General features: G+C 59.7%; 1 protein-coding gene across 1 annotated transcript; it reads left to right on the forward strand.

The window, feature by feature from the left end:
* The first annotated feature begins 1,049 nt into the window (after window positions 1–1,049).
* On the forward strand, window positions 1,050–27,217 carry GLRX3 (glutaredoxin 3). The gene is made up of 12 exons (XM_037051288.1): window positions 1,050–1,134; window positions 1,261–1,408; window positions 6,622–6,730; window positions 13,179–13,253; window positions 14,019–14,220; window positions 18,712–18,884; window positions 19,124–19,185; window positions 21,044–21,101; window positions 22,318–22,370; window positions 24,079–24,118; window positions 24,199–24,291; window positions 26,976–27,217. The coding sequence occupies exons 1-12, from the start codon at window positions 1,050–1,052 to the stop codon at window positions 27,024–27,026; spliced, it is 1,149 nt and encodes a 382-aa protein (XP_036907183.1). The 3' UTR covers window positions 27,027–27,217.
* The last annotated feature ends 171 nt before the right edge of the window (window positions 27,218–27,388 follow it).

Consider the following 27,388-nt stretch of genomic DNA (forward strand, 5'->3'; position numbering starts at 1 on the left):
AGTTTCCCGTCGTTCTCCAGTTCTGTCTTAAACGCCGTAATTCCCCGTGTCCAGCAACATGTATTTCTCGGGGTGAGGCACACAGGTCACGGCTCCTAAGGCCACTTTCTGTCACTGTTGCCCTGCAGCCAAGATAAAACACAAAGCGGGCCGCAAATGAGTCACCTAAAGAACTTCAAATTTTCTAGTAACCTCATTAAGAAGGTAAAGTGATGTAAATTTAATAATAGTTTCACAAAACCCAAAATACTATCATTGCAGCATGCAATCGATATAAAGGTGATTGATATGTCACGTTTTTTGTACTGAGTATTTGAAACTCCACGAGCCCGCTGCTTCATCAGGTGCACACAGTGAGCACACAGTGAGCACCTACGGTGCACCTGGCGCTCTCGCAGGCCCCGTGGACACAGTTCCTGCTCTTGAGAACTGGGCTGGAGGAGACAAGCACGTAGTAGGTACGGAGACCCGTGGCGGAAGCAGCACGGGGGCCCTGATCGAGAGGGAGGTGTGGAGGTGTGGAGGTGTGGAGGTGTGGCTTCAGTGAGAGGGAAGCTACGGGAAGCGGGAGGGGGGCGGGGTGGGGAGGGCTCTTTGCAGGGGAGGCCGATGTGGTTTGAGGACCTCGGACAGGAGACGCTCTCTCCCCAAAGAGGATCAGAGGGGCTCGCCTGGAGTGTCCCCTGGTGAAGGCGGACACTCGGGACGTGGACGAGAGGACTGGGCCTGAGAGAGGGTGGGAGGCATGAGAAGGGGAAAGGACAGAGCCGGCGGGAGAGTCGACACCCGGGGGAGCCAAGGGAGCGAGGAAAGGCCCCAGCCCAGGCCGTGCTGCTCTGAAGTCACGGTGAAGTCCAAGTGAGCGGGGAGGTGAGTCAGCGGTCAGGGGTGGCACCGCCGGCGCAAGTGGCCGGACACACGGTGGCGCAGGTTGGGGTCCCGCACGTCCGGGTTAGCGTTGAGCTTCGAGACCCTCACCCTCCCGGTCCCTGACCTCTCGCTCCACCCCGTCTTGGTGTCATCATTTCGCTTTAAGGTTTAGGCTCGTTATGCACAAGCATGAACTCGCTGCCTTCACTGACACTCCTATGACACGCACACTCTGTCCCAGCCGCTGTGGGAACCGCAGGGAGGGTGCGGAGCCCGGGGAGTCCCCAAGCTCGGACCGGGAGGTACTGCAGAGCTTTGGCCTGAAGCCCCGCCCCTGAAGGGGGCGGGGAAGGACCGGTCTCGGTTGGCGCCTGCGCAGTCCCCGGGCAGGAGGCGGGGCTCTCTCGCGCAGCCGCCGTTGGCTCCGCCCCGCCCGCGCTCGATTGCTCCTGTCTGGCGGCGGCAGCATGGCGGCCGTGGAGGTGCTGGAGGTTGGCTCAGCCCCGCAGTTTGAGGAGCTACTGCGCCTCAGAGCCAAGTGAGCGGGGCGGCGGGCGTGAGGGGCGCGGCGGCGGTGGCCTCATGGACGGCGGCAGGGGGCACAGCCTCCGGGCCCTGGCTCCTGGCGCTGGCGGAAGAGGGGGGCTCGACCCCAGCCCGGGGCCTGACCGCGACTCGCCGGGCGCTCCCAGGCACAGCCCCCTACCCTCCCGTCCGGCCCCGCACCCCGGGCGCGGCGGCGCGGTGACCCAGCCTGGGGCTGAGAGGGGCGCGGAGACCGCTGCCCCTCGCGTCGCCGGCCTCGGGAAGGGGGTGCCTGCTGGGGTCCGTGCCGCGGGGGCACGTGCTTGTCGCCCTTGGGAAGGACACGGACAGGGCTGTCTAGGGACGGCGTGGGGACACAGAGGGACCGGACTGCCCGAGTGCCCACCGCACCTGGCTTGGTGAGGTTCGCCCAGTCCCAGGACTGGGCGGCTCTCTGCTGTGAGACCGGTGGGTGACCGGGGAGGGAGGTCCGGCGTCGGTGGTCTGGGAGTCGTGCCCAGCGCAGCCGCGGACCAGCCAGGTAACCCCCAGGCAAGTTCACATCCGGGCCTCGGTTTCCCTGGCGGCGAGGAGGGTCGGAGCAGGGCCCTCCTTGTGGTTGGGGGGTTCAGGGGGACGATGCATGTAACACACATGGCCCGGCGCGGGAGCTCCTTGCGTCGGCCCCTAGAGTTGCCCTATCTGCGTGGTGCTCACTGGCGAGATGCGCCGGCGACTGGACCAAGGCAGCGGCGTTTCGCAGAGACACAGCAGAGCAGCTGCAGGGACCTTGCAGGTGACAGGGGTGGGAGGTCACTCACTGCCTCTGCTGACGCGGGAAGGGTGAGATTTCCTGTCTGACTTGGAGTTGGCCGAGCTTGAGCTTGGTGGAGACGATGAAGTTAAAGGTGTTACCAACACAGCCCTTTGGCATATTTTAGGGTTATCTGGGAAATTGTTTTTTTTTAAAGGGGGAATGACGTTTACTTATTGATGAAAAGTGGGGTCGGGGTCATACCACCACCAGCCTTAAAGCCGCACAGAGACAGCACAGTGGGGAGTCCAAGGGGGCCCCTTGAGGTGGGCAGGCTTGTGAGGACTCGCCCCAAACCCCATGAGCGGTTTTGCTTTTTGTTGCACATTTTTGTTTCTGTTTCATTTTTTAAGCACAAAAGTCCTTAAAAATGTCACAGCTGGTAAAAGTTGAAATGTAAACACCACTTAGATGTATTCTCGACACTGGTCTGTGCTTGAAGTGACTCAGAACACTGTACCTTCCCCACGGCTGCAGCCTCCACGGGCACATGGGACATGGTGCCTGCACCTGGGAAGGAGACGTCTCTGCAGCTTTTGGTGGAAATGAAAGCATTGAAGAGTATTATATAGCGTTCATTGATACAGTTATCTAAAGCCCACTTTCCAGATCTCTTCACTTTGAACATTTCATATGAATTGCATTTTTTGCTTAAATTATTTAGTTGTGTGCATCATGTTCACATGTTGCTGGAACCTCAGCTGGTCTCTACAGTGGGGGTATTAACAACCATTTGCTGAGTGACTAAGGTTTCGCCTGTCTGTAAAATGGTTAGCACGACAGTGTTTAATCATGGCAGCCAGTGTCGCCCGCGGAGGAGTGACTGGGAGCAGAGCCCCTTTGACGGCAGAGCAGCAACCGTTTACGCAGCACTAACACTGTCCCTCTCAGCGGTCAGGCCCCGGACCTGCTCTTTCTCCCGGGTCCTCCCTACCCGGTGCGTTCTGTAGGTGGCGCTCCATGAAGATGGAGAGGACGCTGTGACTTGCAGTCCAAGAGGGGTGACAGCCCCATGTCTGTTTCAGCTGTGTGTCCTGGTGATATTAGGCACCACGTACTTAATTGGAGAGTGGACATTGAGCATCTAACGTGAGAATATTGTGGATGGATAAAGTAACAGTGAACATTACCATCATTCCTTATGTTTGCAGAGTGCCCTTAGATTTCTGTCTGCTCTCCCCGCACCCCAGGGTGTTGGCTGCTGCTGTCCTGCAGACGGGGAAGGTCAGAGAAGTTAAGTGCTCTCCAAGGCCGCGGTCCCAGTAATAGAGTTTGTGTGCATTTCTAATGTTCTTTTTTACTTGCCAGTTCACACTGTCAAAAGTTTGGTAACCTATTTTATTTTTCAAAAAAATTAATCATATCCCATGTTATTAAAAGGCCCTTGACATATGATTTCAGTGGCTTTATAATATTTTTATCGTGTTTTTTTAAAACCGCATTGTTGTGCTGTATGTTTTCACATTTATTTGCTTTGTAAAGTAATGGGGAAGTACTCATATACATAAGCTTTTGTCTCTTTAATTACGTTTTTAGGATAGACACTTGAAAGTGTGTAAGATTTTTCCGAAGGGTTCCAGTTTTGTTGTAACCAGCAGGCTCTCTCACTGTGCCCTTTGGATCATTAGATACTGTGATCTTAAATATCATTTCAAGCCGGTGAGAAGTTGGGGCAATAACTTATTGTAATAGAAGGTACAGGTCTTAATTATTAGGTGTGGTGCCCTCCGATAGTTGCATGTGCGTGCGTGACCTCGGTTGAGGGCTCAGACAGAGAGCCCCAGGGAGCCTGCAGCTCCTCCCAGCGGTCCTCCCCACTGACCCGCTGTTTGTGCTGTGGGTGCCGCTTTCCTGCCCCTGGACTTGGTGTAAGGGGTTCTCACGCTCTGGGTCTTTGGTGCCTGTCAGATTCTGTTCCTCGTGTGTGTGAGATCCCTTCCTTTTGTGGCTCATCCCCGCGGTTGCTTCTTTCTTACTGCCGAGTAGCATCCTCTGTGTGAGTTTACTGCAGGTTCTCTGGTGGGTGGGCGTTTGGACTTGGCCTTCATGTCCAAGGCTGCTGTGACCATTGTCGCATGGGTTCTTTGGGGGCTCTCCTCCGTCTCACCTTGCCTTAGGTCTTGGGCCCCTCGTGCCCTCAGCAGAGGCTCTGCGACAGCGGCTAGAGTGGGCAGAGAGGCTCATGTGGTGGGATTTCGAGGGCTGGGTGGCAGTCCCTGGCCTGCTTCCCAGCAGCCGGACTCATAGGCAGGGTCCCAGGCCACCTCCCAGCCTCTGCCGCTACCCAGTTCTGCTGAAGCAAACGGGGACACGGGTTGGGGCCCACAGAGGGTCTTTCCCAGCCTGGAGTGGGTCTTCCTTTAGGGCCTCCCATTTTACACCCCGCCCTCGCACGCCCCTGGGAGCCCTCTTCCTGGGAGCCCTCCCCTCAACAACAGCCCTGTCTCTGCCCCCATCCCTCGTTTTCCCTGTTTTCAGCCTTGACCTTTGTTCCTACCTGGGAAAACAAGACTTCCAGAAGCATCTCCCGAGCTGTCCTTCCACTTGCCCCTCCCCAATCACCTGTGCATTTATCTGTGCCTGTTGCCACTGTGGTCCCTTTGCTCGTGGTCCAGAGAGGAGAGCCCCTCTTCTCCAGGACGGTCCCTCTGTGCCTCCCTCTCCTACCGCCTCGGAGTCCTCGCACGCTCAGCCCCCCTGTCTTCTTCAACCTCTCCCAGTCCCTGTGCACGGTCCGCTCACAGAAGAACCTGTCTGGATTACCTTGTGTTAAAACCCCCAGCCCTCGAGCCTGCCCTTGCCTCTGCTTAGTTCTTGTCGTGCACAGCCAAACAGCTGCCGGAAAGGGTAGGTTCCCGGCACTCGACGCGCAGTCTCAGTCGCCCCACCCCCCGCAGTGCGCCCCGCCCACCTGGGGCGGTGCACCCGTCCCTGGTGGTCCTCTCCTGCTGCAGTGGATGGCGCCCCCGCCTTCCTTCTGCACGCAGTGAGGCCCTCTCCCCAAGCCGTGCCTCTGGGCCCTCTGGTCCCCCTGGTCCATTCCCTGGTCCCTTTTCCTCCATCTGTCCCGACTGCTGAACAGCCCTGGGGGCTCCCGCCTCACCCACCCTCAGGTTGAGCATGGCGCAGACGCTGACGGTTTCTTGATTCCCAGACCAGCAGATTCCAGAACCGCCCATTGGACTCCCTTTGTTCTTGACTGGCGGCTTCTGCAGAGTTGTGTCTGGTGCCACCGTGGGCCCTCTGTCACTGAGCCCGAAAATCAGCGCCACACTGTGCCTCCTTGGTGATCCGCTCCCACGCCTCTGCCTCTGAGCCCCAGGGCCTCCCGGTGCGCCAGCGCTGGGATGCTGGGCGGTGGCTCCTGCCTCACCCGCATTGTGTTCCGTGCCACCTTCCTCCCGTGCCGCCTTCCTTGGTCCCTCTTTCCACGCGCTGTGCTTAGGCCGAGTTTCTTCCTCACTTCCCAGATCGTGGTTTTGTAGGGGGGGTGGGATTATATTTGAACTTAGAATCCTTTTTTTTTTTTTAAAGATTTTAGAGAGGAAGGGAGGAAGAGAGAGAGAGAGAAACCTCAGTGCATGTGTGTGAGGGATACATGGATCGTTCAGTGGCCCCGCCCCCAACTGGGGGCCTGGCCGGCAACCCAGGCAGGCGCCCTGACCAGGAACCGAACTCCTGACCTTTGCATTCACAGGCCAGGGCTCAGTCCCCTGAGCCACACTGGCCAGGGCTCAACTTACAAACTCTTTAAAACTGGTTTTTCAGTTGGGTATGAGGGTAAACTTACAGATATCTCTGTCAAGATCATTTTATGTAAGAATTTCATCAACAGTTTATTAATCCGCTATTCTGCCTGTTCATGCTATTTATTTTTAAAAAATCTTTTGTAGCGTAATGTAAGAAGTGTGTCTTTGTAAGAAGCAGTTGTTTTCTGTACACTTTCTGCTTGCATGCCTTCATTCTCAGCATTTTATTCCTGTTCCTATGGTAACGATTGTGCTCCCTCGTCACCCACCGTGGTGGGAAGGTGGACACCAGCGGTGATGGTGCCTCGGCAGCCACCTCGCACGAGCGCTGGGCCTACGCTGCAGGCCCGGGCCTGCCTTTGCTGGGGGTCGGGAGACAGTGGTTTGTGTGACTGTCAGTCGTGGTGGGCGAGCGTCAGGACCAGCCCACGTGAGCCAGGTGTTGGTGCAAGGGCCGCCAGTGACTCGGACACTCCCCCGGAAGGGCTCTGAGACCTACCGTGTCCCCGTGTCTCAGTGGGCGTCTCACACCACGGCACTCGGGCAGGACCAAAGGGGCTCAGGCCGGTTTCCTGACGGCACTTGTGGAGACTGACTGCGTCAGCACAGGCTTGCTTCCGCAGCAAGCGCCACTTTTCAAAGCCGCACTTGCTCTCTTCGCAGGTCCCTGGTTGTGGTCCACTTCTGGGCGCCATGGGCCCCGCAGTGCACGCAGATGAACGATGTGATGGTGGAGCTGGCCAGAGAGCACCCGCAGGTCTCCTTCCTGAAGGTACTTGTGCCCCGCGCCGCGGCCTGCAGAGGTTCTTGGGGGCCCCGGTGGGAACAGGGTGGCGAGGGCTCCCATCCATGTGCTTGTTGTGGGTGCAGGGTCTGTTGCTTTTCCCAAACGTCTCACAGGCGTTGGCATCACTGCAGCACCAGGCGGCCCAGCGCTCAGCACAGGCGCGTTAGTGGGAGCGCGGGGTGGGCGGAGCAGACTAGACAGTGCGCTAAGGGTCACCGTGGTGTTTGTGTCGGAAATAGCACTGAGAAAAGCTGGGCAAGAAGGGGAGTGAGTGAGGACAGCGTGAGCTGGGTGCTAGGAACCAGGGCCAGAGGGAGAGGCTGCCGCCTGGGGCGTGGCGGGCCTGCCGCAGAGGCTGATGGTCTTGCCGGCTTGTGCGGCCCGCGAAGGAAGCGGGGGGCGGCCCGGCTCTCTGGCCGTCTGCATCTGCGCTGCCTGGGCCTGCCTGTGCCAGGGGTCTCCTGGGTGGGGAGCCCCAGGAAGGGGAGACCGTGGCTCTCGGGGTCCGGCACGTTCTGCGTGGTCACTCAGGACTTCGTGTTGGTGTGGGCGGCCAGGCCAGAGGAGGAGTCCAGAGCTTCAGAAATGAATTAACGGGAAGGGAGCCCCGGTCCTTGGGATTTAAAACAAAAACCCAAAGCCTTAATTTTTTTAGCACGAGTTTATGAGTTTCTGAGACATGTTGGCTAATGTACCTATGTGTAGTTTGAAATGGCACCAGCCGTGTTTGCACGCCACGTTGTGTGTGGACTGAACATGCAGGCCGGGTGTGCGGGCTGACCGACTGTGCAGGGGGGGTGCGGTCCTCAGATGTCGCTGTGTTGGAGCTGCGCCCAGGAGCCGCTGCGCCTGGTGGCTCAGAAATCAAAGCTGGGCCGCGGCGCGGGGAAGGCGCGCCCCCGCCGTCAGCCCTGGTGCCCCCAGTCGTCCTGGCACTGGCTCCGCAGGGGTCCTCCCGGGGCTGCTTTGTGCAGGCCCAGCAAGTGTGACGGCGACCACGAGCTTCTTCAAGTGAAGGACGTATTTAAAATTCCAGTGAAATGTGTAGCGTAACCTTAGACTGTAGCCCTAAAATGTCCCGTATGAATAATGGAGGGGACACTGAAGCTGCATGGCGGGCCAGCGATAAAAGATAACGCTTACAAGTGAAATGAATGATTAAACATTTCAATCCTAAGATTAATCAAGGTGGCGGTAATTGTCGCAAGCCTGCTCTTCCGTGTGTAGTGTTACTGGTGTAGGTGACACATGGTTCCTAGCTGCCACCAGAATGATTTATTTAAAGTGTCGGTAGAGTTACTTCTCACCTTGGCGCGGCACTTGGCAGCTAGACTGCGCGTTCCGGTGTGGAAGTGTCAGCGGGCAAGGCCTGTGTGATGGGCGCACCGCCAGGTGCACTTGGTTGCTCTGTGGACCCGCTCCGCAGCGCTTTTCCTCCGCCGGGCGGCACGTCGGGGAGGGCAGAGGCCATTTGAGAGACCGTGGGGGCAAGAGCTGGGGAGCCCCTGGGAAGCCTCTGGGAAGGGACGCGTGGGCGAGCTCAGCCAGCTGTCCCCGCGCACAGGGCAGGCGGTTCGAGTTATGGCGCCTTGCTTCTCCGCTGCAGAGCTTTCTGGAGCCTCCGGGGGAGCGCTGCCGCTCTGCCGCCGCTGTGCCCTCTTGTGGGATGTTTTTAAATGGCCGCGGTTGTTTGTCATTTTTGATTGGGGATGTGTCCTCCACTGGGGACTAATGGAGATTAGTCCATTCTGAGACTTAGACTTAAAGAATCATGACGTAGGTAACCTTAAACTTGACATTTCCCATAGTTTGATGGAAAAATTTGGCGGCCACCCGCACTTTTTATTGTGGAGAGAATGGTGGGAGGGCACCCGGGGAGGTCAGCACGCAGCTCCCGTCGGAGGGTCTGTGCCCCTCGGACTCGGCTGCTGGCAAACAGGGCTCTCGCACGTCCGAGGCTGGTGTCCCGGGTCCCGACTGGCACCGGGTCACAGGCCCTCCTATGTAGGTGACTCTCTCCTTTCCTCTTGCTGCTTTTAAGACTCTCTCCTTATCTTTAACTTGGGTCATGTGCTCACGATGTGCCTTGGCACGTGCTTCTGTAAGCCCAACGTTTTGGGGTTTCTCTGAGCTTCCCAGATGCCGTGTGTCTCGGCCTTTCTCATACACACGGTCTGTACAGTCTGGACTTCCTGGAAGTCTGTTTCCTTTGCCAGATTAGGGAAGTTTTCCTTCATTATTTTTTCAAATAAGTTTTCAATTTCTTGCTCTTCCTTTCTCCTTCTGGCACCCCTATGATTCGGATGTTGGGACATTTAAAGTTGTCCCGGAGGTTCTCCTCATTTTTTTTCAGTTCTTGTTTCTTCATTCTGTTTGGTCGAATGTTTCTTTCTTCCTTCTGGTCACACTGTTGATTTGAGTCCTGGTTTCCTTCCCGTCACTGTTGGTTTCTTGTACCTTTTCCTTTATTTCACTTTTCATAGCCTTCACTCTTTCCTGTATTTTGTGACCATACGCAACCGTATCTGTGAGCATCCTGATTACCCATGGTTTGAACTCTGCATCTGATAGGTTGGCTATCTCTTTATCACTTAGTTCTACTTTTTTCCTGGAGCTGTGATCTGTTCTTTCATTTGGGCCATTTTTTTTTTTCTGTCTTGTTGCACCTGTTACGTAGTAAGGGGTGGAGCCTTAGGTCTTCACCAGGGTGGGACAGCCCACGTGGCTGTGTTGTGACGCTGTACCTTGGGGAGGGTCCGAGAGGGAACAGTGCTGTTGACTTGCTCGGGTCTCTTGCCTCACTTTTAGTCACCTCCCCCACTTCCCTCAAGCAAATTGGGTCCTTCTGGTTCTGATTCCTGCTCGGGTGGGTTTGTGTACGTTCTAGGACCCTGGGAGTCTTTCCAACAAAATCTCCTGTGGGGCTGGGAGTTTCTTCTCCACCACAGACCCCGCAGGTTTTTGTAGCCAGAGGTTTCTAGGTGTTATTTCCCAGCTGAAACCCTGGATCGCGCCGTCTGTCCCCCTCCCCAGTGGTTCCTCCCGGTTTATCTGTGTGCCAGTGTGGGACCGCCCGCTCCGCCCCTCCCACCGGTCTGGATGGATGTGTCTTCTTTAACTCCTTCGTTGTCAGACTTCCACACAGTTTGATTTTTGGCAGTTCTGGTTGTTTTTTGTTTTTAAATTTGGTGTTGTCCTTCTTTTGGTTGTGTGGGGAGGCAGGGTGTGTCCACCTACGCCTCCATCTTGGCTGGAAGGGCTCGCCCTGTCTGACCCTGACCCTCTGGGCAGTGCGTGTGTCAGGGACGCTGGGGGAGAGCCCAGGGCACCCGCTGGCCGTGCCGTTTGACGCCAGCAGCATTTCCGGTTCTTGGGGTCAGAGGTGGCCACTGGTCTGGTGTATGTGGCATTTACCATAGCAGGGTTTATTTTTTTTAGAAACTCTTAACATGCCTCTCAGGACATTCTAATCGAATTTTTAGGCCTTAAAAATATCTTAGTTTTTTGTTCATCCTGTCACGGTAGTGAAAACAACACAGTTCACGTAGCTTATTAGTTGCTAGTACACTGAGTTTGGCAAAAGTCCTGGAGTTATCAAAAACAGTTATTTAAATACCTATTTTGAAATTTATATTTGATGAAAAGAATTTGGTTTAGAAGAAGTTTTCTTCTCGGTCACATGTCACGGGCTTGAACAGAATGTCCCTGAATTAGGTTTAGCGTCCCCTCCTCAGCCTGCAGCCTCTGCGCCCCTGCTCGCAAGCCCGTAGTTCCACTCCTGGCTCAGGACTAGCAGCCCCTGGTCACCCTCCGTCAGCACTCATTCGGTGGACAGGGACGTGCCACACGCTGTGCTGGTGCGGGGGACTGTGTGCACAGCAGATGGGAGCACTGTCTCAGCTGAGTCGGGGGCTGCAGGTGCGCAGAGGAGACAAAGGGCGAGCCGCGCACAGTGGGGGCGGGCGGGTGCTTTGCTTAGGCAAGAGTGTCAATCAAGCTCGGCTCCGCAGGAGAGAGCTGGGAGGTGTCCAAATGTGAGCCTGGAGGGGAGGGGAGAGGTCTGGCCTGGATGCCGGCTGGGCACCATGTTGGGGACACTGGGGCTGGGGGCTGGATGAGGCCGCTGCAGGGGAAAGAGTGGCCGAGCAGGCCCAGATCCAAGTCCTGGGGCGCACAGCCAGGTCGGCCTGGCAGAGGTGAAGGGAGAAGCCAGAGATTAGTCTTAGAGTCATGGAGGGAAAGAGAGCCGAGCAAAGGGCATCCAGGGAAGGTCATGGTCATTGAATGGCACCGGAAGGTGAGCAGAATGAGCGACAGTGAGTGGCCATGGGGTTTGGCGAGGTGGCATCACAGCTCCGAGCTGGACCACTCACGTACCCCTTCCCTTTGTTGGCCGTCGTCACTCACTCTCACATCCAACGAGCTCGCTCCCAAAGAGCTCTCTGCTGCTGGGAGTGTTTTGGACTCCAGGTGCCCTGGGGTTCGGGGTGGCGGCCGCACCTCATCACTTCTGGCCGTGCTCAGGAGGGCTCACCTGTCTCCACTGCCATGGCTCACGAAGCCTGGTCTCTGGGGCTCAGGGAGGGAGACTCGAAAGGGGCCGTCCGAATGCCCAGGGCCATGGGTGCATCCCGCAGGGTGGTCCGTGGCAGCCACCCCACCCCAGAGCAGCAGGAAGTGGGCCCCAAGAGGCCAACTTCCAAGGCATGCGGGTCTCTGGTGTTAGGAACGAGGGCGCTGCCCACAGTGTTCTGAGCTGAGACCACACCTTCTGGTTTTCGGGCCATGTCGCCCCCGTTGGGTTTGTTTCACTTTTCTGTTAGACTCCAGCAGTCCCAGAGGGGGCAGGCACTCTGTAGTGTGCCTGGCCCAGTGCCCCGCGGGTAGGGGCTGTCTGTGGCCGTCAGTCACAGGACTGAAGACAGCCTACTTGTTGGCCCGGGGCCGCTCTTCGGGGTGACTGTGGGATGTGAGAGGGAGCAGGCGGCGCAGACCGCACAGCCTCCGAGCCCGAGCCAAGAGCCGCACCCACAGCCCGGCCTTCTCGTCGCTCTTGTCCCCTGCTGCTGGACCTGGGTCTGCAGTGGGCACGGCTTTGTCACTTCAGTGCGCTGCCAGTGCACCAGATTACAAGTACAGTTTCAAAGGCGTTCTAGAGGAGGGAGCGTGACGGCAGAGGGGGTACCAGAGGGCAGGAGTGGGGGAGCCGGGTGGGGCCGGCCTGGGTGCTGGGGCCGGCCGCCAGGGCTGCGGCTGGGCCCGGGTGCCCATTGCACTTGGAGAAACGGAGTGTCTACATCTTACGAGCTTTAAACAATATAATTTCTCAGTAATTCTTATTTTCTGGGCAGATGGAGACAACTGTGTTCAAACGTTAATTAAAAATGAGAAAAGATAGTAATTTTCATTTCCTACAGGTATATATAATGTGGACGCAGAGTTTTATTGGTTTAAAAGTCTAGCCCACAGTGACAGCCCTCTGAGGGAAAGATGCCCTGTGTCTCGGCTGTTCTCAAACACACAGTCTGTACCATTCCCACGTCACCAGCCTCCCGTGATCGTGTTCTCCTTGGGGGGACCGTCCCTCAGTGTGCTCCAGGCCGTGTCTTAGACGCCGCAGCACACCGTTTGCAGGTGGGGCCCCGACACAGGCGGTCGTCTCGGGCCACGTGCGCTCACACGGGCGCAGGGACCGCACAGGCGTCTGCCCGTGTCCAGCAGCCTTGCGGGGGTTAAAAGTGGAGTTCATCAGGCGTCAATGGTTGATTGAAGAAACACTCCTCTTTGCTTCATTCTCGGCTGCAGGCTGTAGCTGCCAGTCACAGTGCCCTGCCTCTGGGAATTAGTCAACAGAGCAGATGGACAAGAGTCGCCGTGGGTAGTGGATGGCGCTGTGATCGCAATGTAGCCGAGGTCCCTGGTCTGAGGAGTGGGGGCCGCACATCGTTGGAAATATGCGAGGTCACTAGTGCCCCGAAAATTTCATTCAGGGCCTCCAGGCGTCTTCTGAAACACAGGACAAAATAAACACCTCCGAGCCTGTGTCGGCCCTGCAGATGGGGGGTGGGGCGACACACCGGCCCGGTGGGCCTCCTCTAAACGTGGATTCATCGTGGACTCTGTGCCACACCCCTCAAAAACACCAGCTGCTTGCAGGGGTGATGCCCACGAAACGAGCCACCGTGTTTTTCAGACCATAAGACGTACCTAGGTTTTAGAGGAGGGAGATGGGGAAAAAATTCTGAAGCAAAAAATGTGGTGAAATATTTCATAACATAATCTGTCACCGATGTAAACATAAACAGGACTCAACAACAGCAGGAACCACCATTATTCCTCCCAAATGTGGGGCCAGGGGAGTTGGTCTCACGGTGAGTGTTGCAGTCCCGCAAAAGCCCCTTTTGTAACCAAGCTTAACTTCTCTCTTTTCCAGTTGGAAGCGGAAGCTGTTCCTGAAGTGTCTGAAAAACACGAAATCAGTTCTGTCCCCACCTTCCTGTTCTTCAAGGTAAGGCTCAAGCATGTGACCCTTGCCCCTGACCCCTACACGTTCTTGGCTTTGCCCTTCCTCCTCGTAGCCTTAGCACTTACCTGTCCGAGGTCCTGGCCAGGTGACAGAGATCGGGGACCAGCAGCTGGAACGGGGGCTTCTTGGTGCAGAGAAAGTGCAGATAGGCGTTGGAGACCCAGAACGCTGGCCCGCCGATCAGAAGGCGGTGGTGGGGCTGCCTCTGGACGCAGTGAGACGTCGGCCGGCTCTGGCCTGGTGGTGGCTCTTCCAGGCGAGGGTCTGTGCCACAGGGCACGCCTGACTGTCGCTGTGGTCCCCTGACACGTCACTCCTACTTAGCGAAGGCTTTGTCGCTTCCAGGGTAGGAAGTCCTTTCTGTGGGACATTGGCCTGGGGTCTGGTTTGAGTGTGAGGTGTCCTGTGTTTACGGCCAACCCAGTGAGACATCAGTGTGTCATCGACTTCAGAACCACGGGCTTTAGAAACACCAGCTCCTTGGTGGGATTTGCTATTTGAGAACGTACAGATGGTTTCCCACGTTGCCCCCAAAAAGGGAAAAAAAAAAAACAGAGAGCAGGAGAGCAGTTAATTATTTCTAAACTCGAGAAGCAGATGGTCAGACTTTTGAAAGTTTCCGATAATGGTGCTCGCCCTCTAAAGCTTGGCTCCAGGCGTGGTCGTGCACGTGCTCGTGTTGTGGAGCCTAGAACCTTGGGGGACGCAGAGTGCCACGCCTGTTCTAAATGAGTTCTTTAACCTCAGAATTCTCAGAAAATCGACCGGTTAGATGGCGCACACGCCCCAGAGCTGACCAAAAAGGTCCAGCGGCACGCCTCGGTGGGCTCCTTCCCTGCCGGTGGGGGCGAGCGCCCCACAGAAGACCTCGGGCTCCGCCTGAAGAAGCTGACGCACGCCGCCCCCTGCATGCTATTCATGAAGGGGACCCCGCAGGAGCCGCGCTGCGGTGAGATGCTGCTGTCGCAGCGAGGGCGCGTGGTTGGGGGGCCGTCGGGGTGCTGGGCGCTGCGCTCGTGTACCTCCAGGAAGTCGGGGGCCAGAAGCCCCAGGGGCAGCAGAGACTCGGGTGACGTGAATCGGTGTGCACTGCAGACTCGGGATGTTGGCACTGGAAGGCACTGTAGAATCCACCCACCTCGGGCTCCCTGTGGCAGACCCGCGTGCCCAAGGGTGTGCAGGCAGCTCGCCTGGGCCTCCTGGGAGCCCAGCCGGGACTGGGTCCCCGCCGCGGGCTGCTGGCCCCAGGAGTGGGCTCCCGCTCAGTGCCGGTTACAGCCGCCCCGCCCTCCTGGGCGCGAACAAGTCTTGATGGCGCTCCTGTGTCTGCTGCCCTGGGCCCCGCCGCCTCGCAGTGCTGGGGGCCTGTCGCGCACCCTCTCACCGCCAGCTGGCGGCTCCTGGTCATCGACAGATTCCCAGTTCTGTGGCTTACAGTCACTCTTGTTTTCTGAGCCACGTGGGTGCTTTGTAATTTTGTCCGTGGTTTTACAGTTACTCGGCCCCTCCGGCACTGGGTTCCTGCTGTGTTCCTTTCACTGGGCCCTGTGCAGCGTCACCGTGCTGCACGGTGGCGCTCTGAATGCCTCAGCGACACGTCCCAGCTGCACAGGAGGGACCGCGGAGGTGGGGCAGCCCCGTGGAGCGGGCCTCGATAGGATCGCCGTGTGTCCGGGGTGATGGAAGTCACCAAGCTTCCAGACAAATTTAATGGTGAACTCTTCCCTGTATGCTTAGCAAATTGCATATTACGTTATGGAAAAGTCTAGGTTAAAAATAAAGCTTCATGGTGAGGCCATCTTGAAAAGATTACCAGTCATTCCTGTATCTCTCAGTTCTGCCAGGACGGCGGGCTGCTGCCCGCGAGTTGGAAGGCTGACCCAGCCTGTCCCCAGTTCACAGCTGGCGCTGGTGGCAGGCCGTCTGGGGCGTGATGCTTCGTCTCTGACGGAGGCTGCGCCTGCTTACTTTCTGCCCTCAGGCCTGAAAATCGCCCCTGGACCCCGTGCGGCGACAGTAACGGGACTGAGAGCACCAGTCCAGTCACCTTGTCTGGGGCGGGGTGGCGCCGGCGGTCAGGGGGCAACCCTGCGGGACAGGGATGGGGAGGCTGGACCTGTCCTCCTCTCTGCGGTCAGACAGCACCGGTCTCCCGTCTTTTGGGGGTGAAACTGGCAGCTGGTCTGACTGAAGCCGGGCAGGTGTCCCGGGGCCCCCGGGGCGGTGGAGTGGCCGCCTCTGCCCTTGCCCCTCCCTCGATCGACCGGGTCAAGTCAGACGCCTTCCTGTGCCTTGGCCTCTTGCTCGGCGAGGGGGGGTGGGAGCCCTCCTCGGCCATCCCTCCGTTCAGATGTGTGGTTATCCAGGTGGGTTGCCTTGCACCTGGAAATAGTCATCTTCCCGTTTACCTTTTACTTCATCAGACTGAATTTATGATGTGCTTATGGCCATTTTAGAATAAGCAAAGAAGCTGTAAAACACTTCAGAGCAGTCTGAAACCACAGTCTTGTAGACGTTTAGATAACAAAAAACCTAATTAGGGAATTAAAAGATTTTTAGATACAAAGGATTGAACAGTTCCAATCCATACAAAATGCTCCATGCGTTTTAGTTTTTGTGGTTTTTATAGCTGCCCTGAAAACATTTCTGTTGTTCAGTCACAGGTGGCCCCCCTGCACCGTGTCAGTCCCAGGGGCAGCGCGGCGGGTGGGGCAGTTACGGGGCGTCCCCGTGAACTCCCCCGAGTGTCGGTGCCGGAACTGCTTCAGTCGGCTTTTCTGGTTCCCAACGTTTGTTTCTGTCGCAGCGCATCTTTCCGTCACGGGCGGTGGCGAGGTCCCCCTGTGGTGAGGTGGTCTCTGATGACACGGCTGCTGAAGGACGTGTGGGGAGACCCCGCGTGGACGCTGCCCCGGCCATCCGCCCTGCGGTGTGCACGCGGGAACCAGCCCCTCTCTCAGCTGTTCCCTCTGGGATGCTCCCTGCCCCCCCTCCTGAGTCCGTTCAGGGCTTCGCTGTCCTGTTGACGGCTAGCGATGACGTGTGCGCAGAGCCTCCTCTGTGAGTGACGGCCGGCAGCCACGCGGACGTGGGGGGTGAGGACTCTCGCGTCTGCACGGTGACACCATCGCTCCCTCGGAGGCCCGTGCTGCGGGGGGAGCGACGCTCGCCTTTCGCTGGTGGGCCCCACCCCGACGCACACACTTTCAGTCCCTCGGCGGAACCCGGAGGCCATGTCAGGGTCTGCCTGGGTCTCCTTGGACTCGGCCCAGCCCCTGCCCAGCGCAGTGTCTGCCGCCCTCCCCTCCCTGGGGCCCGGCCCCCAGAGCTGCAGGGGTGACCTGAGGGGGACAATGGGCTCCGGGACCGAGGGTCAGAGTGTCCTCATGCTGGGCTCCTCAGGAGGGCCGGACGGGCAGGTGGGTGGGCCCACGCACTCTGGGTGGGCATCAGACACGCAGCGAGATGCTCGCCTTTTCAGGCGGGACAGCGAACCCTCGGAGCTGCAGGTCGATGAAGTTTGGGAACTTTCTTACCTGTTCTGGGTAACAAAGCTGTCAGCGGAGCAGAGGGTGCCCGAGCCACCGCACAGCACTGTCCCCTGCCACGAACTGTCCCCTGCCCCGAGGGCCCCGTGTCAGGCCTCACTCTGCACCAGACTCAGAAACACTGCCGGTTCTGCGGGCTCTGCAGACCCCGCTGCGGGCGCTGTGGGTCACGGCGTCGGTCGTGAGTGGACATGACCTCGGAGACAGAGTGGCTCTGTGGGTGTTAAACACGGTTTTCCTGCTTTAAGTGTCGTCATTGCGTGCGCGGGTGGGTTTTCCTTAGAAACGTGTAAACACCTTGTCACTAGAATGAAGCTTTCTCCCTGTTTTATTCTTAAGCGTAACATTGCCAGTCTGCCACTTTACCCCTTAACGATGCAGCCCCACCGACCGGTCAGTCTCTCCGGTCCCCGGGCAGCTGCCCAGAGCCTCGGCACGGGTTCCTTTCAGGCACGGACATCGGGGAGGACCACCATGGTTCCGTCGGCCAGGCGCCCGGCCATCCCCATTTGGGAGGGATGGGGGTTGTCAGTGCTGCCCTTGAGCTGTTTACATTTGCATTGGTGACATGTTATGTTAGTGATGTTACTAAATATTTTACATTTTTCTTCAAAACTGTATTTCCAGTTTTCCTTCTCTGAAAGAGGTGCGTCGTATGGTCCAGAAATACGGTGGTAGATGGGCAGCAGGATGACCCTGGGTGCAGGGCACCGCACCCTTAGCTGTTGCCCCGTGAACTCACAGGCACAGGGAGAGCTCCGAGTCCGAGGCCTCCTGCAGGCTGAGTCCTGCAGGCCGCACACGAGCCCGCCCTTCAGCTGTCGGGAGAGCGGCGCGGGGGCTGTAATGAGTGTGGGGCGGGGCATGTTCGCAGTGTTCGTGTGGAAGACGGTGGAGCGTGATGAATGGCGCCACTCAAGCAGCCTGAGCTGCGCACTCCCCGCTGTGAGCGCTCCTGCCGCCCCGCACCCTCCCCAACGCTGCAGGCGGGCTGGTGCCCACGCACACATCCGAGTGGCGTCGGGACGGCCTGTTCTGGGAGTGGTCGCTCCCTGCACTTTGTGGTCCGATGTCCTTCACGAGAATCACGACGCTGTTAGCTGTGCAGGGACTTGGTCTGAAGGGCAGGTTCCTTCCCGACTGCCCCTTTGCCAGGGAGAGTGGGGCGGGGCGGGGTGGTCCGGGGGCGGGGCGGGGTGGTCCGGGGGCGGGCTTACAGAGAGAAAGGCAGAGCCACCCTCTCTTCGTCGGCACTAACCGGTTTGTGCCAGGCGGAAACTCACACTCTACGTCCCTGAGAAATGGTGTCCCAGCACAGATCGAAGTGTGTCACTGAAGGGTAACAAAACCAGGGAACGCGGGGGCCCCTACACTGTGGGGGAGACACCCTCCCAACGCACTCTGGGGCGTGCGGGCCGCTCTACAAGGAGCCGCCCAGCTCTGGCAGCAGATGAGAACATGCCCCGCCCGGTTCACGACAGCTTGTGGCCACGGTGGACAGGGCAGCGCCCAAGCTCAGTGTGCTGGCGTGCCCGCCTCTGACCTGGGCTTGCCTGTGCGTCTTCTGGGTGGGTGGGTCCCGGTGCTGGGCCAGAGGGCTCTGCCTTTTGTCCAGTACTGTTTGCGACACAAAAATGTACCTGGTACACACACACACTTAAAAACTCACAAGTGTATTAAAAGTTAAATCATGCCTGAGCGTGGGGTATGGTTCAGCCTCAGGTGCGGCGTTCTCGGAGTTAGTTTTCTCCCGATGACTCTTGGGCCCTGCTTGCTCCGTCGCTGGTCACGTGGGTCAGTGGGTGACGGTCCCCTGGATGCAGAGCAGTGCGAGTGCCTGGGAGAGGGAGGCAGGCAGGGAGTAGTTCTTCACTTCCTTCTGCTCTGTGCAGGTTTCAGCAAGCAGATGGTGCAGATTCTCAACGCACACAACATCCAGTTCAGCAGTTTCGACGTCTTCTCGGACGAGGAGGTCCGCCAGGGCCTCAAAACCCACTCCAACTGGCCCACCTACCCCCAGCTCTACGTGTCCGGCGAGCTCGTGGGCGGACTGGACATTGTGAAGGTCAGACTGGCCTGGGGAGGGTGTCCACATGGGGCAGGGCGTCTGCCATCGGAGTGGGGTTCTGTGTGTGTTGTCGCAGTTCTCACACGTTCCTTTGAGTCTCTGCGTGCACCAGCACGGGTTTGGAACACACGCAAAGTGGTTCTGACCGGACGGCTGTGCCCAGACTCCGTGCGGCGGTGAGGCCAGCAAACCCCTCCTGGCGTGAGCTTCTGTAACCGCACCTGTGTCTGTTTCAGGAGCTGGAAGCGTCGGGAGAACTCAGTACCATCTGCCCCAAAGCCCCCAAGTTAGAGGAGAGGTGAGTGATGGAGAGTCTACCCCTATTTCAGGAACATTCCGTGACCGTTGGTGTTTGCTGTATTTTCTGTTGGGAAGGGGATGAGTCTCGCACGCCACGGCCGCCTCATGCCATGTGCCATCCACAGGCCATGCTAACCGGAGGCCTCATTAGGCTGGAGACGCTTCGTGTCTATGTGGCAACTGTGTGGGGGGCCACTGTGGGCCGGGGGACCACCAGGCTCAGTCACCTCTGTGTTTCGGAGCAGGGCCCAGCTGGCACGAAGTCCAGGTGTGGTCCTAGGCCCTGCTCCTGGTGCGGCCCTGGGCCACCTGTGTTTCCCCCTCGGGTCCCACTGTCTGCCGCTGCCAGGCCCCTCGGCCCCAGGCCACTGCTGTGTCACCCCCGCGGCCTCCGCCTGCCTCTCCAGGTGGAGGCGGGCACCGGTTGGGGGTCCGGGGCTGCAGGCCCTGCTGCACCCATTCCTTGAAGGTTGTCAGGCGGCTTTTAGGTGGTCCATCTCGCAGAGTCCCCGCCTTCAGCCAGCAGGGACACAAGGGGATTGTGTCGCCATCGGCGTGGATCGGTGGGGAGGCTTCAACCGGAGTGTCTTCGGAAGTGTGGCCCCTGCCAGCCGTCCAGTGTTGGGGCTCCGGGCTGTGAGGTCGAACTCCTGTCACTGTCTTGCCACTTAAGACTTCGGGAATTTCTGGAACTTCAAGAACAAACCCCTATTCTCCTGTCCTTGACCACAGAGTGACCCTTGTACACAGCCTTCGTACGTGTCGGGCCACCTTGTCAGTGGGAAATGTTTCCACATGACTTACACCCTCTCCTGCCTTTTTGGTGAGGACAGGGTGCCCTCCGTCCCTTGGTGACTCCGGGTCCTCGCCAGGCGGCTGTGGGGGCTGCGGGGCCCCTGGGAGCCCCGGCACCTCTGTGCCGCTGGAACCACGAGGCGGCTGGTAGAGCTCCGGGGGAAGCCGAGTGCTGTGGGTGTCGGGGACAACTGACGGGGCTCCGGCACCAGGTGAGGTGGTGTCCGAATGGGACCGCCGGGCCACTGGCTCTGCGTTTCTGGGTCCAGGCAGCCGGTCACCAGGCAAGTGATCCGATCAGCGTGGTGGTGTTTCTCACCGTGACTTTTGCAGATTAGTTTATCACCCTCAGCTGAAAGCACAGTTGACAGCTCTGTGCCCAGTTTGTGATGTCATCTGTGACGGCCTTACCCCGGGAGGAGAGCTGGAGCCACAGCTGACCCGGGGACGCAGGGGCGGGAGGAGGCACGGGGACGATGGGCCCCCACGCGGCCTGGAGCCTCTTCGATGCCCCTGCCCCCACGGGCGCTGTCCTGGGACCTGGTTCTAGACGCCAGGCAGACGTGCGCGTGGTGACATTGCTGACGGCCAGTGCGATCTGGTTGTGACCGCCTGGAGCGCCATGCAAGCAGTCGGGCCTCGTGGTGGAGGCCATGCCCAGGTTCAGCGCTCGCTCGTCTCGGGCAGCCTGGCGGGCCCTCGGCTTGGGGAGCGCGGGGCCTGTGGGCGGAGAGGGACTCGGGAGGAGCTCAGGGGCCTGGCAGGCCCCTCGGGACAGCTCCTTGCTGACCTGGCTGTTTCCTCAGAGCTGCAAGCTGACGGCCGACACTGCAGCCAGAGGAGCACAGCGGCCTTAAAAAGCCGCCTGTGTCTCAGGGCGGCTGCGCTTCCTCCACTGGGGGGAGAGGGCGTGGGGGCGAGAGCTGGCACAGTTGCTCCTGGGGGCCGCCTAGGGCTGCCGGCCCTGCCTCCGTCCCTCCCGTGCTCGCTGCCGGGAGGTGGGGCCCGGGTGGCGTCTGGTCACCCAGCGGAGTGGCCTCACCCGATTCTTTTCTCCGCAGGCTCACCGCCCTGACGAGGAAAGCCCCCGTGATGCTGTTCATGAAGGGAAGCAGACAGGTAGGGGCTCACAGGGGCTCCTCCACGACCACTGCCGACGGCAGCACCTGCGGCGAGGGTGCTCACGGCGTTCGCGGACGAGGCCCGGGGCTCAGGAAGGGGCGGGGCCCTCGCAGAGCAGACAGTCGCCTGCGTCCCAGCTCTGCCCTGGCGTCCCCTGGGTGCTCTTGCTGCCGCCAGTCTGGTCTGTGGACTGGTCAGTGCCATTCACGCCTCGCCGGGTCTGGGCTGCTGCCCGTGACCGCGGGCTCTGCCCACTGCGCTTCCTGAGTGCAGGCAGCCTGGCAGATGTCAGGGCCCCTGTGGGAGTGTCCCCGTGGGCACAGCCCTGCTGCCTCCCGCGTGCACAGAGGCCGGCCCGTGGGTGAGTGGGGCCGTCGGGCGTGCTTTTTTCCCTTTTCTGTGACTGCTCCTGTTTCTCTGAAAAGAGCATTTTAGTGTTCATTGGGTTCTCACAGGGACCGCCCCCAAGAGGTTAGGGGCCACGGACAAGGCGACTCCCCTTGAAATTCGGCTCCGTCCTGTGGCGCCCGCTGTCAGGCAGCCCCCCCTGTAACAGGGCCCGTCCAGGGGCTCCTGGGGGCTGGCAGGGGCGATGCAGCAAGATAGACAAGTCAGGTCACGTGGGGGTCATCCTTGTGGCTGCCTGGGGAGGACAGCAGCTGCAGGAAAGTGGGACGGAGACCTTGTGGTCCCCGGGCTGGGGCCTGGGGCTGGCTCTTTTGGTCCCTGTGTTTACTGAAGCGGGGCAGGAGAAGCGGGCAATCCCCAGTACTGAGAAAGCCGCCTTCGCCCCTATGGTGGCTATCGTTAGTCTCCGAACAGCTTTTCTGGAAGCCCAGCCAGTATTCGTTCATTTGGGGAACAGAATCGCTAGGTCAGCGTCGTGCAGATGTTTGCCTGGTGCCGAGTCTTCCCTCGGGGTTGACGGGCCCCAGGGGCACAGATAGTTTCAGGTCCTGTGGCCCAACACACGTGCTGCTGGCTCAGGGGGCACCAGGGCGCAGGGGCGTGGTGGGGACCGCAGAAAGCTGGACGGTAGGTGGGTCTGTGTGAGTGGGTCTCAGGCCAGCATCCAGGTGGCCTCGGGGACACCCGGCACCACGGCTGCGGAGCTGCGGCCGGGCCCTCCCGTGGCCCTCGGACGGGGACAGGGCAGCTCACGGGCTATCAGGGTCGGGGGGAGCAGCGCCTCACTCTCCTTTTCTGATTTTAGGAAGCCAAGTGCGGGTTCAGCAGACAGATTCTGGAAATATTGAACAGCACCGGGTGAGTGGGTCTCGTCTTCCAGGGCCGTGGTTCAGAAACGCGGATTCCGGTTCTGTGTCTGTGCCTTTCTGTCCCCGCTGCGGTTCTGCTCCCTGAGCGCCTTCAGTGACGGCGAGAGCGAGCATTTTCTGGCCCATGTCAGACGCCTGAGGACAATGAAGTGACTGTCTATGATCCAAAGGGAAGTTAGTAACTGTCCTTTCACTGGGCACGATGGTGTCTTAGGAAAAGTGAATTCCAAGTTTCTCATTCACCCGAAACACACACTCCAGTGTCTAAACAGCCCCCAGAGCCGACCCGGGCACCTCCCGAGGCCGACACTCTGGACGTGAGCAGGGGATTAAATGCCCTTGCTTTCCATCTGCCCGGGGACGAGCCACCCTGGGGACGAGCTGAGCGGTTTCTGTGTCACTTGTTCCTCAGTTTACAAAACTGACACAGGTCCCTGTCGTGGGTGCGGTCTGCACGCGTTCTGTGGGCTTTGCCACACGTGTCCGCTAGTGTCTCTCATGTCCCGTTTCTCAGCTGCCTTTTCCCATGGTGAGTGTTCGTTCTCAGTGCTCCGGCGCTGGGGCAGGGCTGGGAGCGACCAGGTGAGCAGCACAGGTCCAGACACAGCCTTGGGGACGTAAAACGGTGGATCTCTTCACTCGATTGTGACGTTTTACAGAGCGGGGCTGGTCGGGTTATTGTCCAGTAGGGTCCGGCCTGCGCCTGTGCTCTGCTGCGGACGGGGGACAGCCTGCCTCGGTCTGGTCGCTATCTTTACAGCCCCTTTGTCTTTTCTCTGCCCCCCCAACTCCCCGGTGACACACCGTGCACTCCTCTCTGGCCCCAGGCTGTCCCCTGGGGCATCTCGACCAGGGTGTGAGGCCAGGACACTGGGCCTGGGCCAGCTCCCGTGCTGGGGGAGGTCTCCCTGTCCGCTGCCTGTCCCGATCTGTGAGCCCAGGAGGGGCAGGGTGCCGGCTCCCTCGGGCTGGGGCTTTTTGGGAGAGAGTGCCCCGAGGCCTGCCCCCCACACCCACCCGTGGGCCTCTGAGGGTCTGTAGCTGGAACCCACCTGAGCACGTGAGGAAGGAAGCCCTGGCTTCTGCTCCCTCCTCTGCCCCCAAGCCACTCGCCATGAGGGGCCGAGTCCCAAGCACATGCTGAGGTATCAATGGCCCCTGTACAAGGAGTTGTTGGGGCTCTTGTGACAGATGATGGCCTGGCCTGGAGAGCCGCCTCCCTCAGCTCACCCGGATGGAGCCCGGCCCCGTGTGGGCCCCTCTTTAGAAAATTTGTTCTGGTCTTTCGAACATGTCTTCTTTGGTCTTTGCTGCTGATCTGACCCGTCTTGTTTCTGGGCGGTTTCTGCCCCACGACGATCCCTGTGCCCGGGTCGCTGGACACATAGCCTCCCAAGGAGTGCGGCTCTGGGTTGTGCACGGCCCTCCGGGGGCCAGCCTCCGGGCTGCGTGCCGACTGGTCGCCGTCCCACGGGCTCCCCGACCCCCGGGGATCTTCCCGCCCCGCGCAGCGGTGCTGGCTGCATGCGGGCAGCACGACCCCGTCGGTGGTGCCGGGCACACCGCGCTCTGCAGTGAGTCTTGTTACTGCCCGAATGGTTTCATCACTTTTCTTGGTTATTTTTAAAACACAAAGCGGGCGTTACGGTTTTTGTTTAAAACTGAGTTTCTGGTTGAAACGTGTTTCCTTTTTCCAGAGTCGACTATGAGACGTTTGACATCCTGGAGGATGAGGAGGTGAGTCCCGTGTGTCTGCCCTGTCTGTCGCTCTGCCGCTCAGCCCAGCGGGAAGGCTTCAGGGCCCACTGTCTCCACAGGTCCGCCAGGGGCTGAAAGCGTTCTCCAACTGGCCCACGTACCCTCAGCTCTACGTGAGAGGGGAGCTCGTCGGAGGCTTGGACATCGTCAAGGTGGGTCCCGGTGGGTCCCGGTGGGCCCGGCGCCTGGGGGGCCGTTCCGAGTGGGCCTCTGTGGTGGGCCTTGCTGCCAGCTCTTCCCGCCGCCTGTCTGTCTGGGGCCACCCTGCCTTGCCATTCTCACTGCCACTGCTGTGTCGACTGTCCTCACGGTTCCCCCAAGGTAGTCGGTCTCCCTGTCACTGTGGGGCCTCTCCCAACCCCCTGGCTGACCCCCTGGGAGCCGCCCCACCGCCAAGGGAGGCCCCCACTCGGGGTGTGGCATCGGAGGAGCGGTGTTGTGGCCGTGCCTTGGTGTTGGACTCCCACCGTGCTGCTCCGGCGGCGCTTCCCTGCGTGTTTCCAGCCCTCCCTCAGCCTGGCTCCACTGCGTGGGCGGCCCCGCGCGGTCCACAGTTACTCTGAGCCCCGCATCCAGGGGGCGCTTCCGTCTGGGAGTCCCCTGCCCAGGGCCCCAGCTGCTGCCCGGAGCTGCCCTGTGCCTCTGCAGTGTGGTCGCTGTAGCCCTTCTCCTGGAGCTCTGCCCGACTCCCTCCATGCCCGCGGGGGCGGCAGCCTCGGGCAGGAGGCCTGAGGTCCTCCCCGAACCCACCCCGGGTCCCCAGGAGCCGGACAGTGGGTCAGCCCCTCGGAGGGCGAGCGTGTTGGAGAGGGAGGGAGCCGTTTCCTGCCCATCTTTGAGGGTTCGTTTCCTCACTGGGTTTGCGCTCTGGGTTTACAGGACTTTCACGGGGCTGTAAATGGCGGGGCTCTTTTTCTGGAACTCAGAGTGTGTAATCCAGGGTGTCCCCATGTGATGGCACTTGTGGCACCAGACTCGACTGGCCAGCCCGGAGCTGCAGAGGCCACTGGACTGCCCTGGCTGGCTGCTGTCCCAGCACAGGAGGGGGTGGCAGCGTGGGTGTGGGACAGGCTCAAGCTGGGCGTGGGCCATCGAGAGCACGTGGCTGGCACTGTCTCAGGGTCCAGTCTCAGCCCTTGAGCAGGGAGCAGGTCTCAGCTCCCTGAGCAGGGAGCAGGTTGTCAGTAGTGCTGTGTCCAGTTAGGTGGGAGGAGAGATGTTCAGACCCGCTCTCCGTCACGTGGGAAGACGCCAGTGGGTCGAGTGAGGGCAGCTCGGCAGGTGCGGGTTCATCTGTGCCAGCCCTGGAGCGCGGAGGCCACGTGTGTGGGCCTCCTACTGCACCTGCCTCCCGCCGGCTCCTGGCACCGAATTGCGCTTTTCAAGACAGACAGGGAGGCATTTTTCTATCTTTTTCCTGGTGGGAAAAAGGCTTAATTGAGTATTGTAGCTTTTGAAGCGACAAAAGTAGATCTACATTTGTTATTTTATATATATTTTCACTTCTGTAACGCGCGAGCAAACCCTCCCGAGCCTGCTCTCTCGTCCCGGTGCTCAGTGGCCTGTGCCCTGGCTGTTGCTAATCTCGGGGAGAGGCGATCAATCAGTCCCGTTAACTCTCGCAGCCGCGTGGCGTGGGCAGCTTCTCTGCAGGTGTGTGAGGGGCGTTGCCTGGGGACTTCCTGCTCACCTGCCGAGAACGCACGTGCTCGGGGACCGGTTCTCTGAGGGGGGGGCCTGGAAACGCACGGGTGCATGGGCGACTCTCACAGAGCCGGGCTCTTCATCCGCTGGGCTGTGCAAACGCCAGGGCCGGGTTGGACGGTGCCCCTGGCTGGCCTCTGGGAGCCGTCTGGGTGCCCTTTCTGCCAGATGGGTGATCGGCTGAACGAAGGGGCAAGTCGGGAGCCGCGTGGGTGGAGAAACTTGCCGCTGACTGACGGGCACTCCTTGGGTCCATCCCACCTCCGCAGCTGCCCCCTGCAGTGTCTGGGGACAGTGTGTGGGGCAGGTCACCTTTTAAACTGCCGCTGACCACAGTTGCCTTGTCTGAAGGACTCAGCGCCAGGCCAGCGCACTGCTTTCATGCCGCAGCCTGCGAGAAGCCACCGCTGTCCCCAGGGAGGGGACACACGGGAGTAGGTGGGTGGGTGGTCTGCGACCTCACAGCGGGGAAGTCCGAGTGTCTGCCTTCTGCCAGGGCACCACTGGCCCGCCCAGTTGTGTCTGCCGTGGGGCCTGGGTGCAGCGGGGCCTCGTTGTCCTCCAGGCCGGCCCCGAGGGCTGGCTGAGCCCCCGGGGTGACGCTCATGCTGCTCCTTGCTGACCTGGGGGTCACACCGGGTGCTTCTCTGAGACTGGAGAGCCTCGCCTTCCTTGTAGCATGTCAGGACTGTGCCCGTGTTTTGTGAAAGACGGCATAGAAACGCCCCTGAACCGCTGCGTCTCTCCAACGGTTCCTGGGCTCCACGCTCACATTCACGCACCAGCTCAGCTACTTTCCAGGGCGGGTGGAGACAGCAGCCTGGGCTGGGGGGTCGGGTGCGCCTCGCCGGCTCCTCGCTCCGCTCTTCTCTCGGACTGTGTTCCCCGGTTCTTGCTCCAGTCTGCGTGGGAGGCTTCGCTGTTCTGACCCAGCCGCCGTGCACGCGTGCCCCACGCCTCCCTGCTTTCAGATGCCCTTCCCTTACTGTTGGGGCCCGCCTGCCGCCGGGGAGCTGTTACTATGGCCACGTGTTCAGTTGGAGAGATTCCCCTGCGTCTCGGACCCACACGCACCTGTAATCAGGTGGTTTTCTACTCGGACACACACACATTGCTCTTTTCTTCTTTTCAGGAGCTGAAAGAAAACGGCGAGCTGCTGCCCACGCTGAAGGGAGAAAATTGACGACTGCTGCCCGCAGCCTGAGTGCGGGAAGTGCCTCCGGACGTGAGCGGCGGTGGCCTGGCCTCTGGGACGTGAGGGGCGGGGCTTCTTCCGGCTCCGCCCCGTGCGTGTGGGGCTGTGCTAAGTGCGCGTATGTTACATCTTTCCACCAAAAATAGAATGCAATAAACACTGTCGGATTCAGTGAGAAACCCTTGTTTGGGAAGGTGTGTTTTTACAGAGACGTTATACGGGCGTGCCGTAATGGACTCACTTCAAACCGCTTTTCGGGACGCAGGGTCACTCCAGGGCCAGGCGGCGCCCCCCTAGCCGGCTGGCGGACCCCTCTTCTGACAGCCGCCCTGAGCTCTGAGGCAGAGCAT

Source organism: Sturnira hondurensis, unplaced genomic scaffold (genome assembly GCF_014824575.4).
Source record: "Sturnira hondurensis isolate 20B ecotype Veracruz unplaced genomic scaffold, ASM1482457v3 Scaffold0007208, whole genome shotgun sequence".
Taxonomy (NCBI): domain Eukaryota; kingdom Metazoa; phylum Chordata; class Mammalia; order Chiroptera; family Phyllostomidae; genus Sturnira; species Sturnira hondurensis.

Coding starts and splice junctions, on each gene's coding strand:
- GLRX3 (XM_037051288.1), top strand. CDS start 1,050: ATGCACAAGCATGAACTCGCTGCCTTCACTGACACTCCTATGACACGC. Junction 6,731..13,178: donor CGCAGGTCTCCTTCCTGAAG/GTACTTGTGCCC, acceptor TCTCTTTTCCAG/TTGGAAGCGGAAGCTGTTCC. Junction 22,371..24,078: donor GAAATATTGAACAGCACCGG/GTGAGTGGGTCT, acceptor TCCTTTTTCCAG/AGTCGACTATGAGACGTTTG.